At 39.6% G+C, this 15,282-nt stretch overlaps 1 protein-coding gene across 4 annotated transcripts in view; it reads left to right on the top strand.

Annotated features, from left to right (window-relative positions):
• The first annotated feature begins 1,692 nt into the window (after positions 1–1,692).
• DNA2 (DNA replication helicase/nuclease 2) overlaps positions 1,693–15,282 on the top strand; it is a 37,122-nt gene continuing 23,532 nt past the window's right edge. For 3 of the 4 annotated variants that reach the window (XM_069571880.1, XM_069571877.1, XM_069571879.1), the window contains exons 1-5: positions 1,693–1,878; positions 3,307–3,492; positions 4,220–4,403; positions 6,191–6,336; positions 11,224–11,355. In XM_069571880.1, the coding sequence (XP_069427981.1) occupies positions 1,805–1,878; positions 3,307–3,492; positions 4,220–4,403; positions 6,191–6,336; positions 11,224–11,355 (722 nt within the window). In that variant the 5' untranslated portion in view covers positions 1,693–1,804. Of the gene's footprint in view, positions 3,061–3,306; positions 3,493–4,219; positions 4,404–6,190; positions 6,337–11,223; positions 11,356–15,282 lie in introns of all 4 variants that reach the window. The other variant, XM_069571878.1, reaches the window with a different exon arrangement.

Raw genomic sequence — 15,282 nt, 5'->3', positions numbered from 1 at the left:
TTAATTTGACATGGATCATAGACCTAAATGAATAAAATGGTGAATTTCAAGAAGAAAACGGAGAATATCTTTACTTCCTAGGAGTTGGCAAAGATTCCTTAGGTCACAAAGTGAAAAGCATAGGTGAAAAATGGATAAATCAGTCTTGATATAGGTTAAAACTTATGCATAGCTAAAGATCTTGTTACTGAACTGAACTTGGGTCTACTCTCCTGTGTAGTAGAGCCACTGACACTGTGTTGTGGTGAAGGAAAGTGCAGCATTTATTATAAGGTGCTAATACAAGAGGAATGGATGACTCTAATATCTCAAAGTCCCTCAAAGCGTTTCAGCAAAGCATGTCTTGATAATTTTATAATAATAAACCTGAATGTGAAAGACAACTTAAAAAAATTGATTGGAGTATAGTTGATTTACAATGTTGTGTTAGTTTCTGCTGTATAGCAAAGTAAATTAGTTTTAGATATACATATACCCACTTTTTTAGATTCTATTCTGATATAGGTCATTACAGAGTATTGAATAGAGTTCCCTGTGCTATACAATAGATTGTTATCTATTTTTTCCAAAGTTATCTATTTTACATATAGTAAAGATTATTTTTGAGTTGGGTGATACCCTTATGAAGTATTTATTTTTTATTCATTTCTGTATATTTTAAATATTCCATTGCATATTATTTTTAAAGGTGGCTTTTCTAGTCTGTGTATATAAAAAAGTGATTTTTAATTCAAAAATTAAAAAATAAAAGTAAAGGAAAAGTGAATCGGAGTTGAAATTGGATACAGCCTTGATAAAAAATTCTTTAAAGCCGGTTTCCTAAGGAAGGTGGCTAAGAGAGTAAGTTCCATCAAGGTAACATCTTCAGGATGGGAGGTGCTGGGTCACGTTACAAGCCTGGGAGCTATCTGATAATGAGGGCCAAGCTAATGACAGAAGAGAATGTCCTAGAGAATGTATGGTGGCTCTAGTGGGAAAGAACCTGCATGCCAGCGCAGTAGACTCGAGAGACAGGGATTTGATCCCTAGGCTGGAAGATCCCCTGGAGGAGGAAAATGGCAATCCACTCCAGTATTTTTGCCTGAAAAGTTCCACGGGCAAGAGGAGCCTGGTAGGCTACAGTCCACGGTGTCACAACGAGCTGGACACGACTGAACACACACACACACAGACACACACACAGACACACACACACACACACACAATGTAAGAGTGCTTGGGATTCCACTGTACAAGTGGAGGGACTGCCCACGGATAGGAGGCATTACTGAAAAAAATGGAAAAAGGTTATAAAACAGGGAACAGATAGATTTAGTCATGGCATGATGAGGAAGTTCTCATCTGACAGCTTCCATTTTCTCAACTGAGTTTTCCAGGAAAAAAAGTTTTTTTTCTTTTTTTTTTTTTCAAAGAGTGAAAATTTCCAGATTCAAACAAGGGAAGCCTGAGTTTGGACAACAGCAAATAGTTCATTCATTCAAAGTGCCTGTGTTGGACACATGGGTCGGCGAGTCTAGAGAGAGAGCGGAACCATTTAGTATGGGCCAGATTACGAAGACTCCCAGTTTTCCAAAGCCTAAGGCAAAGGAGCAAAGGCGCCTTCCGGTTCTTGATTCCGCAGGTGCGACGCTCCACGAGCTACTCACTTTGCGCTGGAGGAGCTGCTTGCGCATGTCTCTTCGGACCACTGATAGTCGGCGCATGCGCACAGCACCTCGTGGGTTCGCGCTCCTTTTCCCCTCCACTGTTGCCCCCGGGTTCCCCTGATTTTACCCGGCGGCAGTTTGCGATCTCGGCGGCCAGAATGGAGCGAGTGGACGAACTGGAGCTGCTAATGGAGAAGAGTTTCTGGCAGGAGGCTGAACCGCCGGCGGAGCTGTGAGCGGAGCGGGGGGTGGGCCTGGGTGTATAGCGGGAGATTTGAAAAGAAAAGAGGGAAGAGGCCGCATCCACGCCTCCGCGGACCCGGGCTCCGAGCGCAGTGACCGAGCTCAGGTCCCGGCGTTCCCGACGAGCTTCCGGAGCTGGGATCCGCTTCGCATCCTCTCTCTGGGGCCAAGCCCGAGGCAGAGCTTGAATACTTTTCCTCCTCCAGGGGTTCATTCTTAACCTTCTTCCTGAATTTGAGGAGTCTCAGCCACCTTACATGTCTTCAGGAAAGGAAATTGCAACTACAAGATCCTTTTCTTGAAGTTTAGATGGAGAGTTATCCAGGGAGAAGTCTGTACTCAAGTCGGCTTAAATGATTGGGGAAACTTGACCCGCAAGCATAGTGTAGAATTTCTGTCGGTAATCAGGCTAATCATTGTTGACGGATGTTTGCGCTTTGGGTTTTGATCAGCAATACCTTTTGGGAGATCCTTAAAGCGACCCAGCTGACTTTAGGAAATTCATGGCCCGTGGGTACGTGGGGTAGGTGAGTGAAGCGGTTACAAAACAATTGTGAAATTTACTTTCCCATTAGAAATAAGAAATTTCTGAGTTATTCTATGAAGAATGGTTAATGTGACAGGTCTTAAGCTTGCTTTCTCTCCAAAGCATGAGCTAGTTGATCCCCAATGAATTTTATAGGATTTCCTGCATTAAATAGTAGGTTGGACTAAATGTCTAAGTACTCGCCTAATTGAAATCTTAATATAATAATGAAACTCACAGGACTTTCAACAAACTGCCCATACTACATTTTCCCATAACAGATATCATTTATGTTCAAAAGGATAGTGTCCTAGACGTTTCCTTTTACTTGTACTTTGGGAAGGCTTGCACCAGTGGTAGGAATTTGTTGTTTAATATTTTTCAATTTATCATTAGCCCTCATAATCATAGATGTCCCAAAGAACTCCTCATAGAGCTTATAGTTTGAAAAACTCATATCATGAACGTTTTAAATGGTATTCCTTCTGGGAAGTAGGCCTTCCCTGGTGGCCCAGAGGTTAAAGCGTCTGCCTGCAGTGCGGGAGACCTGGGTTCCATCCCTGGGTCGGGAAGATCCCCTGAAGAAGGAAATGGCAACCTACTGTAGTACTCTTGCCTGGAAGATCCCACGGATGGAGGAGCCTGGTAGGTTACAGTCCATAGGGTCGCAAAGAGTCCAACCCAACTGAGTGACTTCACTTTCTGGGAAGTTTTTTTTTTTCCTGTAATAGGAATTCTGCTATGCCCCTGCTCTCTTAATTTTTACTTCTTTTAGCCAGTGATCATTGTTATAGGCTTTCCAGAAGAAACCTAGAAGGTTTGTAGGTAAAGGAGAATGGATGGCTTATTTCATGCTTGTGCTACAGTAGTTTTGTATGTGTTATGCTTTAGATTTCAGAAGAAGAAGGTGGAAGCTTCCTTTTCTAAGATAGTTCTGAGCCGAGGAATGGATAACCGGTACCTGGTATTAGCAGTCAATATTGTACAGAGTGAAGAAGGAAACGATGAAAAGCACCTAATCATCACTGCTTCCCAGTCGATAGAAGATAAAGAACTGTGTATCCTTAGGAATGACTGGTAATTTTTGTGTGACTTTGAGCAATGATGTGGCAGAAGCTTAAGGGTACTGTCTTAAAAACTAACATGTGGGCTTGTATGGATGTTGCAATAATTTAATTGTTAATAAAGAGGATAGATATGAACTCAGATTAAATCTGCAAAAATTGTGCATCTCAGGTCCCTTATTCCAAAACTTGATGTTCATTGTCATTTGAAAATCACGTGCAAGGGGACTTATTAAATTACTGCTTCCTATTTCCCAGTACTTCTGGGATTGCAGCTTAAAAACTCGTTTAGTTCTCACTAAGGGCAAAATCAGTCATAAGAACATCCTTAGACTCTAGATTTCCCTACTTGAGCAATATGTGGTATGTGAGGGGTGAGAGGGAGATGCAGAGGTGAAAGTCTGACTTTGTCTAGGCTGCAAGTTTGATGGTTTGAACTAGATAAATATAATTTTGTTCTTAGTATATTGGGTTTGGCATCATGCCTCAGGACTTACAGAGGCTGTAGACATAAGTTTTACAGAATGAGAGAATCATTAAGAATGAGAGAATTATTATAACAACCTCATCCATACTTGGAGCTGTATGTTACACTATGGATGATTTGATAGTTTTTGCAGTAGGTGATGCAAGACCCCAAAATTTAGACATTATTTCTTTATATAAAATATTCATTTATTTTTAAAGCCCCTTAACATGTTTAAATGTAGGAATCTAAATTTTGTGTACTTTATTTTTAGGTGCTCTGTACAAGTAGAGCCAGGGGACATCATTCATTTGGAGGGAGACTGCATATCTGATACTTGGATAATAGATGAAGATTTTGGATATTTGATTCTATATCCCGACATGCTGATTTCTGGCACAAGCATAGCCAGTAGTATTCGATGCATGAGAAGAGCTGTCCTGAGTGAAACATTCAGGGTAAATAATATTAACAGCCAATGTTTCTACAGGGTCTTAAGACTTTACAGAGCACTTTTACACTCTTATTTAATCCTCCTAACAATCTTGTGAAGTAGATGGTATTAATCAGCTGCATTTTACATTTTACAGATAAGGAACATCAGGCTCAGAGAAGTTAAGTGACTTGTCCAGAGTTACTGTAGCTAGTAAATGGCAAGGCTAGGATTCAAGGCTGGTACCCTAAGAATCCTTTGAATCTTATTTAACATTTAATAAAATAAGCAATTCTAATAATAAGATAAATAATTTGAGAGATAAAATTTTTAATTTAATACATCTGGGTATTTCTAAACTTGGCTTCATGTGATTCGCAGTAAAAGTAAATATGACAGTCTCTTTTAAAGATATTATAATGGAAATTTTCAAACATACACAGAGATGGTTATTATAAACTCCCATGTACCCATTTTGTTGTTCTTAAAGATTGTATTTTGCAACTTAAAACTTTATTTTGCAAATTAAAGCTGAGGATTTAAAAAACATATAAGTACAATATCTTTATCATACCTGATAAAATTACCAGTAATTCCTTAAGTTAATCTAATTCTCAGTTTATCTCTTAATGTCTTTTGTCAAAAATGTTTTTATTCAGTTTGTTAGCATCAATATGCAAATGAGGTCTTTGTATTGTATTTGGTTGATATATCTCATAGTTTCTTTTATCTGTATTCTGCTTTTCACCCACTCCCTTTCAATGCCATTATTTTTTGAAGAACTTGGGTTTTTTTTAATTGTTAAGTTTTTTCTTTCTCTTATTCTTCTTTATACAGTTTGTATGTATATAGAAAATTAAAAAATAGAGCTAAGCAAGAAGAGAAAAAGAAGGAAAAACACCTAAGTAGATTTTCTAATAGTCTTAGTTATCACTTATTTGTAGTTTTTTTTTTTTAATTGGTTGTTTTCTTCAGCTGTTGGGGGGATGGGTTACTATTAACTTCTGTTTTAACTGCATATTATAAAGCAGACCTGAATACCTTAATCTTTTAAAACTTTATTTTGAAATAATTTTAGACTCACATAGAACTTAAAAAATTAGTACAGGGAATTCCTCTGTAAGTTAATTTTTTAAATTACTGATGGGTGTTTTGGTGGACTTAATCTTTTTTTTTTTTTGATAGTTTCAAGGGGAAGATCCAGGCTAATAAAAGAGTTCATTGAAAAATAGTTTTTGAGTGTCAAGAGCTTGTTAAAATCTCTGCTGTAGGGAATTCCCTGATTGTCCAATGGTTAGGACTCGGCACTTTCACTGCTGGGGCCTGGGTTCAGCCCCGGGTTGGGGAACTAAGATCCCACAGCTGGGCAGCGCCACCAAAAAAACAAAAAATCTCTGCTCTGAGTTTATTTTGTGTTTGAGTATTTTACTCACATGAGTTTATAAGCTGTGCCCTTATTGACTATTCTATGTGGGTTTATTGTAAAGTGAAAATAGAGACAAATTATGTTAAATATTAATATTTTAGAATATATTGAACTTTTTCCATATAGGTTGTTTTTAATTCTTTCAAAATGGAAATACAGTGATTTGAAAAATATCTTACTCATAAAATAATTCAGGTAATTCTAAATTGAAGAAAGTGAAAGTCACCTATAATTTCACTCACCAGAAAAGAATTGTTTAATATTTTGGCATTTGTCTCACCAGTGTGCTTTGGCTATGCTAGTTCAATAGGTTAGGTAATAAATATAGAATCATGTCCATTGATATGTTGTGAAATAAAATGTTTATATGACCTTTTTTTTTATAGAGCTCTGATCCAGCCACACGCCAAATGCTGATTGGTACGCTTCTTCATGAAGTATTTCAAAAAGCAATAAGTGATAGTTTTGCCCCAGAAAAGCTACAAGAACTTGCTTCTCAAACTATTCAAGAAATAAGGCATCTGAAGGAAATGTAAGTAATTAGGAGAGGAACTCTAGATACAATTTTGTTATATAACTTCTTCCCTGGCATCTATAAGATATATGGCAATCTTAGACTATTAAATATGTCAGTATAATACTAGAATGCAGATTTCAGGGTTGCCGTATCCTACCGCAATTCTGTGAAGAGCTTCTGAAATTGCAGAACAGGAATTCTTTGGCTAAAAATATCTAAACTTTCTATTGTATGCACAATAGGCCCCATAGCTGCACTCAGAGAATGGGAACTTTTTGTTTTACTTCTAGAAACATTGTGACATCCTGAAAATTGTATGGGGTTGGGAATCAGATGACCTCCTTTCAGATTCTAGCTTTGCCAGATTTATGACTGAACAAGTTACTGAAAGATTCTGAAAAGGGTGATAATACCTGTTTTGCAGCCTTTCTGTGACAGTGGAGATAATGTATGGAAACCCACAAATGGCTAATCATTGGCATCTTATGAGTGACTACCTGCAGAGGGATTGGCATATTCTTTGTTTCCTCCTTCACTTTTATTGCAGTTCATCTTTTTTTTTCACAGAAGTGTTTTTATTAGTGGTGATTTTGCTTTCCGGACTGGTTGACATAAACCTACTTCTCCTGGTGGTAGTTCTGTTTATTTCATTGTTTAAATAGGAAAAATACGTTCCATAATTCCATAGCAATTTACTAATACATACAACCTGTTGTCTTTTTAAAGAAGATTTCTTTATATTTTGGCTGTGGTGGCGTGGCTTTCCGTTGCTGCACTTGGGCTTTCTCTAGTTGCAGTGAGTGGGGGCTGGTCTTCACTGCGGTTCATGGGCTGCTCATTGTGGTGGCTTTTCTCTTGTTGTGGAGCACAGGCTGTTGGCGTGCAGGCTTCACTAGTTGCAGTGCTTGGGCTCAGTTGTTGCGGCTCATGGGCTCCAGAGCTTGCGCTCAGTCGTGGTGCACAGGCTTTGTTGCCCTGTAGCATGTGGGGTCTTCCCCAACCAGGGGTCAAACCATTGCACTGCAAGGCAGATTCTTAGCCAATGGACCACCAGGGAAGCCCCAACCTATTGTCTTAAAAATGTTTTAAAGAGGACTTCCCTGATGGTCCAGGGGCTTAGAATTCACCTTCCGATGCAGGGGATATGGTGGGTTCAATCAATTTTGTCCAGTAATGTTCTTTGAAGTGTTTTTTTCCCCTCTAGGACAGGATCCAGTCTGAGGACATTTTTTAAGAAAATATTTATCTATTATTTGGCTGTGCCAGGTCTTAGTAGTATCATGCCGGATCTTTGGCTGTGGCATGTGGTGGGATCTAGTTCCCTCACCAGGGAACAAACCTGGGCCCCTTACATGAGGAGTCTTAGCTGTTGGACCGCTAGGGAAGTCCCCTGGTCTGGGTACATTTAAAGTTTTTATATATACTGTCAGATCGCTCTACATAGATATTGTCCTGTTTCTTTCTTTCATTTTTTCCTGTCTTATTGAGATGTCAGAAAGTGTGTGTTAGTTGCTCATTCGGGTCTGACTTTTTGTGACCTCATGGACTGTAACCTGCCAGGCTCCTCTGTCCATGGAATTCTCCAGGCAAGAATACTAGAGTGGATTGCCATTTCTTTCTCCAGGGGATCTTTCCAGCTTCAGGGATTAAACCTGGGTCGCCTTCATTGTGGATAGATTCTTTACCATCTGAGCTACCAGGGAAGCCCATTGGGATATCATTGACATATAATATTGTATTAATTTAAGGTATGCAACATAAAGATTTAATATGTCTGTATATTTCAAAATTCATTTTGCATTTCTGTAGGCAATACATTGGTCCTTGTTTCCCCCACATCCTCACCTATATCATCCACTGGAAGGTGCCAGATTTTAAGCAGCCATTTTCAAACAAATAGCTTTTGCCTTGTGTGGGGTGATTGTGTTTCTGTAGGTCATTTGGGGCACTTCGCGGGCACTTTGGTATTAGCAGTTGCTCCCTGGTTTGAGATATTTCAGTTTTGCCTTCAACCTGAAGTTGGTTTTGTGCTTAGGCCAAGCTATCTTGGCAGAGCTAGGGTTGCTACTTCTGTCTTTCCTGCTGAACTGGCTCTCCTAGAGGACTATGATAGGGCTCTGCTCTGTTAGTTCTGGTAAGCCAGAGTTAGCAGAAACCTAGGAAAGAGGGAGCTTATTAAATTTGATAGTAGAAATGTTGCAGAGTTATATGGTAAATTTGCAGTGTTCTGGAGTCTCAGAGTTTGATGAATATGTTATTATGGTGCTATCTTTAGACGGTGAGAAAATGGTAAGGTTTGTTGTTTGAAAGGAATTTGCAGAGTATTGGTGGTTATGCTAGTACCCAGGTGAACTCAGGGCTGCAGGGAGAAAATAATGCTAATAAATTATTAAGACACAGTGTGAAAGTGAAAGTCGCTCAGTTGTGTCTGACTCTTTGGGACCCCATGGACTGTATAGTCCATGGAATTCTTCAGGCCAGAATACTGGAGTGGGTAGCCTTTCCCTTCTCCAGAGGATCTTCCCAACCCAGGGATCGAACTAGGTCTCCTGCATTGCGGGAAAGGGAACCCCAAGAATACTGGAGTGGGTAACCTATCCCTTCTCCAGCGGATCTTCCTGACCCAGGAATTGAACTGGGGTCTCCTGCATTGCAGGCAGATTCTTTACCAACTGAGCTATGAGGGAAGTCACGAAACACAGTGTAGAGGGACCATAAGGGTTAAGAACTTAAATTCCCAAGCTGGAGCTGTGTGTCCTTTGGAAGCAACTTCTGAGCTTCAGTTTCTTCAGTTCTAAAAAGGGATGACGATAGTAGTATCTCACAGAGAGCTAAGGAGGATTGAAAGTGTTCATGTAAAGCACCTAGAATAGTGCCTGGCCTAGAGTCAGCACTATATGAGAGTATTCACTGTTTTCATTTTCATATCTTGTTGAATTCTTGTCCTATGCCAAGTACCTTACATAGCCTGTTTTACTTGATCCTCAAACTAATTTGTGTGGTAGTTATCATCTCACCTTATGGATGAAGAAACCGAGGCTTGGTTAACAGTGAATGGCTCAGGGCTTCCCTGGTGGCTCATTGGTAAAGAATCCACTTGCCAGTGCAAGAGACACAGGTTTTTGATCCCTGGTCTGGGCAGACATGCTGCAGTGTGACTAAGCCTGTGTTCCACAGCTATTGAGCTTGCACTCTAGAGTCTGGGATGCACAATTACTGAGCCCATGTGCCGCAGCTTACTGAAGCCTGTGCACCCTAGAGCCCGTGCTCTGCAACATGAGAAGCCACCGCAAAGAGAAGCCTGCACACTGCAGCTAGACAGTAGCCCCCACTTGCCGCAACTAGAGAAAAGCTTGCACAGCAGCAAAGATCCAGCGCAGCCAAAAATAAATAAATAAAATTATTTTTAAAAAAGAGCGAAACAATGACTGGCTCAAAGTTATGCATCTAGTAAAGATGTGTAAATAAAGAGTTAGGATTCAAACCTAAGTGTGGTCTGACACAGACACACGTGTGCTGTTGGTATTCTGGAGTAGTTGTTAAGGTTGTGATGCTTAAATATACAGATGGAGCTGGGAGAACCATCCAGGGAAGGTGATAGCAATTCTCAGAACTTTGTGGTCTCAGGACCCTGTTAACACTAAAATACTATTGAGGACCCTAAGAGCTTTGGTTTACAAGTGTTATATCTATAGATAATTACTGTATTAGAAATGAAAGGTGAGGCAGTTTTAAAATATTTATTGATTAATTCTAAAATAATAACAGCCCATTCCACATGAACATAAATAAGTTTAATGAAAAATAACTATTTTTGAAAAAAATTTAATGAGACAAGTGGCATTGTTTTACGTTTTGGCAAATGTTTTGATTTTATAACTTAATACTAGACACCTGGCTTCTTAGATCTGTTTCTGCGTTCTCTATATTGCTATATCATGTGTGTGTATGTGGACTCGGAAATCTCCACTGTGTACTCAGGAGAGAACAAGAGCAAAAAGGCAAATAATGTTGTAGAATTATTATGACACAGTTTTGACCTTGCAGGCACCCTGAAAAACAGACTAGATTCTGTTAGTCTTTCCTGGTTTTTGACCCAGGAAGTTGATAGTCCTTTGATTTAGTAAGGCTGATGTTCCATTTCTGTTTCTATGGCCTTTTTTCCTGTTTTACATTTCTACTTTCCATTGCTGGGCTTCAGGACCAACAGTTGTGGTTTATTTTTTCACCCTTGAAGTGTAACTGGGACCTATTAGACCTGAGATGGTAGGAGTTGGAGCCAATATAAAATTTGATGTCATGTCACTGTTACTTGGATTTTTTTGTGTGTATGTGGTAAAATACACATAGCATTAAAAAAAATCATAATCTTTTATTTTTTACTTTTGGCCACGTGGCGTGCAGGATCTTAGTTCCCCTGCAGTAGAAGCCCAGAGTCTTTACCACTGGACCACCAGGGAAATCCCCCAAATCACAGTCTTAACCACTTTTAAGGGTAGAGTTCAGTGTCATTAGTACATTGACGCTGTGTAAACGTTACCATCATCTACTTCCAGAACTTTTTAGTCTTTCCAAACTGGAACCTTATATCCACTGAACAACTCCTCACTTCCCCCAGTCGCTGGCAGTCACCATCCTTTCTGTCTCTGTGAATTTGACTAGTGCAGGTACCTCGTGTTAAGTGGTCATGCAGTACTTTCTGTTATTGGCTTATTCAGTATAATGGCAAGCTTCATATATGTTGTAACATGCATCAGAATTTCCTTCCTTTGCAAGGCTAAATAACATTCCATTGTGTCACATTTAATTAATTTTTTCAGTCGTTGATGGGTGCTTGGGTTGCTTATGAACGTTTTGGTCCTTGTTTACTTTTTTCATATTTAATATTTCTTATTTTGATAGGTACCGCCTAAAATTGAATCAAGATGAAATAAAACAAGAGGTAGAGGAGTGTCTTCCTTCATTTTCTAAATGGGCTGGAGATTTCATGCATAAACATACTTCAACTGACTTTCCTCAGATGCAGCTCTCTCTGTAAGAAACCCATTTTTGTGTATATGGTGTTTATATGTTTAGTCCAGGATTTTATTCAAGATGTTGAATTAAAGCTTTTTAGAGGTCAAGCTGAACTTACCAGATGGCACAGTAGTAAAGAATCTGCCTGCCAATGCAGGAGACGCAAGAGATGTGGGTTTGATGTGAGTTGGGAAGATCCCCTGGAGTAGGAAATGGCAACCCACTCCAGTATTCTTGCCTGGAAAATTCCATGGACAGAGGAGTCTGGTGGGCTATATAGCCCATGGGGTTGCAGTCATACACCACTGAGCGACTGAGCACACACACGGAGATCAAGTTCTGAAAACTAGCCTTTTTGTTTGCTTGCTTTAAATATTACAGTCCTGAGTATCTTTCTCGGACCCCCCAAAATAATCTAATGAATAGAAATTCTATTTTCACTTTAATAAAATTTATAATTTTTGGATGTAGGTATGGTTTTTTTTAATAAAATTTTCAGTTTGTAAATATTTGGGGGTGTTTCTTAAAATCACATATATTTCTCTGTGTTACTATAATGTATGGACTGTTTCATGTTGACTGCCGTGGATTTGTACTTTATGTTTAAATACTGTGTTTAGCCATTCAGTACTGTTTGGCTTTCGGTTGGTTTCTTCTTTTCCCGCTTAAAGTAGCATTGGTATAAATTTGTTGGTAGTCCTTTTTTCCTCCCACTGTTTGCCCATTTGGCAAATATTTATTCCATGCCTAATGTGTGCCAAATAGTGATCTAGGCACTGGGATCGTAGTAGTGGAAAAAAAAAAAAAAGCTGCTGACTTCATGGTGCTTCTGTACTGCTGAATGGCAGTGAACAGCAAGGTGCCAGATCATAAGTTTAATGTAGAATAATGGGGAGGGTAAGAAAAAGGAGTTGAAGGGACGTATTTCCATAGAATAATCATGAAAGGCCTCTAATAAGGTAATGTTGAGCAGGAACCTGAAGAAAATGAGGGAGGGAGCCATGCAGCTATTTCTGTGAAGAGCACTCCAGGCAAAAGCCCTGTGGCTAACGCACCCCTGCCAGTGTGGCCGGAACGGAGTGAGGTGGGAGTGGAGGAGCAGTCCTAGTAGGACCAGCAGCTGTCCTAGGGCCTCTGCAGCCTTGCAGGACATCGGCTGCCATGCTCATTCCACGGCCAGATGTGATCTGGCTACCACGGGGAGCCACTGCAGGGTTTGCACAGAGAGTTTTGATTCCATTTCTTTCTTTTTTTAAAAAATAGGCACTGTTTTATTTTTCTTTAAATAGTCATAACTTCCTTTTACATCAGTATTCTTCATCTTTTCTCAATATTCTGGATATTTTATATCGTGACCTTTTGTGATCTGAACTCGTTTTAAGATTTTTGAGTCAGAAAGCTTGGGAACAATGAGTTCTTTGGACCACTATGTTTTCTCAAGTTCTCTGTGGTTCAAAGGACAGACTGAGCCTGGTTGTGAATCCCAGTTTTGCCACAGTTTTGCTGTGTAACTTTAGGCAAGTTCCTTTACCTCGCTTTGCTAGTTTCTGTATTGATCTGATTTACTTTTGAAAGGATCAATCTGGTTGCTCTTTTAAGACTATGTTGTAGGATAAGGGCCAGAGGTTGTGAGACCACTTTGGAGGTCCTTGAAGGAATCCAAAATGGAGATGGTGGTGGCTTAGACCAGAGTGAGAGTTGTGCAAGTGATGAGTATCACTTGGAGTATAGTCAGATTTTCAAGGTAGAGGTGATAGATTTTGGTGCAAGGTGATAGATTGGGTGCAGGGTATGAGGGAAAGACAAGTCAATGGTGATTCTAGAGGAGAAAACGTGATGAGAGTGGGGTCGAGAGAGAATGGTAGAAGAGAATTTGAAATCAGGGAATGTAGACTAGTATTGACAGGTATGTAGAAATGGAATGTTAGCCAGAGGCTTATGTGGGATTAAGAGAGTTTTGTTTTAAAGATGGGAGATACAGCACATTATATGCCAAGGAGAAGAATTCCATAGAGGGCAACGTTATTCTTAAAGCTCTGTCACTGAGTAGAAGGGAGGGAATGAGAGTGCACAAGTTGAGGAGTGGACCTCATGGAGACAGTTATTTCTGTATGTTAAAACCTCAGAACTGGGCTACTTTATCCAAGGTACTTGGAAAATGTACAACCTTTTACATATGGCTAGAATTCTTTGAGAATTTTTAAAGTCAGTTTAGAAGGTTATCAGCAGTGTTTCAATGTTCTGTGCCTGCTGGTAGGATTTTATTTATTTATATTTAATTATTATAATTATTTATAGTTGAGTGACTTTCAGTATATTCATAGAGTTGTGCAACCATCACCACAATCAATTTGTCAATAGGAACTTTGATATGTATTTTAAAAGTACGTAGTGGTTGTGTTCATTTTGGCAGTACCATACAGGAAAATATGAAAGATACCGAGAAGATTATCATGGCCCCTATACAAGGATGGGGCTTCCCTTGTGGCTCAGCTGGTAAAGAATCCGCCTGCAATGCGGGAGACCTGGGTTTGATCCCTGGGTTGGGAAGATCCCCTGGAGAAGGGAAAGGCTACCAACTCCACTCTTATGGCCTGAAAAACTCCACGGACTCTAAAGTCTACGGGGTCACAAAGAGTTGGACACGAGTGAGTGACTTTCACTTTACTTTACTTTATACAAGGATGACACACAAATTCATAAAGCATTCCATATTTTTATAAAGAATACATTTCACTTTGTTGTATACCTGAGACTAACACATTTTAAATCAACTGTACGTCAATTAAAAAAACACTTAGTGGTTAAAAAAAACAAAACTAAGGCTTATCTTACTGTTAGAATTGGGTGTATTTATCACATTCTTTACTTTTGTGTGGTCGTAAATTTACTTACCTGAAAAAAAAAAAGAAAAAACAGCTAGAGTAAATTGGTTAATGTTTCTCGTTTTTATTTTCTTTAAGCTGCTGCTAAAGTCACTTCAGTCGTGTCCGACTCTGTGCGACCCCATAGACGGCAGCCCACTAGGCTCCCCCGTCCCTAGGATTCTCCAGGCAAGAACACTGGAGTGGGCTGCCAGTTCCTTCTCCATTTCTTAAAGCGTTTATTTATTATTTAATTTTTGGCTGTGCTGGGTCTTTGTTGCTGCGGAGAGCATGTGCCACTCACTGGTTGTGGTGCGTGGGCTTCTTAAGTTGCGAAGGCTTCTCTTATTGCTGAGTGCAACCGCTGGCGTGCAGGCTCAATAGTTGTAGCACACGGGCTTAGTTGCTCTGGGACATATGGGATCTTGCTGTATCAGCGATCGAATCTGTGTCTCCTGCATTGCAAGGCAAATTGTTTACCACTGAACCACCAGGAATGCCCCTCTTATAGTGTTCTTAAAAATGAATTCATAAATGCTTTGTTCTTTGTTTCTTTGGAGCAGATTGCTATGTCTTGCACAGGGGGTGACCCTTGGTGCATAAGTCTTCACTGTGATAATCTGCTAAGTGTCTATTAAACAGTCATTCTTTTCCTGGTTCTTTGCTTTGTTTTGTAGTTTTTCTGTAATTTTGGTCTCTTGATTTTCTGTAATAATTACAAACTTAATTTTGTTTTCCATCGTCCCTCACTGTTTCTTTCTAGTTGTTTTCCCTTCCCTCCCTCCCTTTCTTTCCTTCCTTATTAGAGTCATTCCTTTCTTTTTGAGCCATCTGAATTTGCTTGAGGTTTAGAGTTGTGGTGGATATCCATTTTTATCGTTGTTTTAGGTATTAGTTTTTCTGTCACTGTTATTTTAGCATTTTGTTCACACGTTTTTTCTTTTGGCTGATCATTTTTGCAGTGTCAATAAGCTGCCGTTTTCCTCATAGTCTTATGGACTTTTCCATTCAGCAAACATGTATTACATGCTGTATCTGTGCTCCAGATCGTTCTAGATGTTACAGGGAGACTAAAGCCCTC

This window comes from Ovis canadensis, chromosome 25 (assembly GCF_042477335.2).
Source record: "Ovis canadensis isolate MfBH-ARS-UI-01 breed Bighorn chromosome 25, ARS-UI_OviCan_v2, whole genome shotgun sequence".
NCBI lineage: Eukaryota > Metazoa > Chordata > Mammalia > Artiodactyla > Bovidae > Ovis > Ovis canadensis.
The sequence above is the reverse complement of the archived record's forward strand: the minus strand, read 5'-3'. Positions and strand labels throughout refer to the sequence as shown.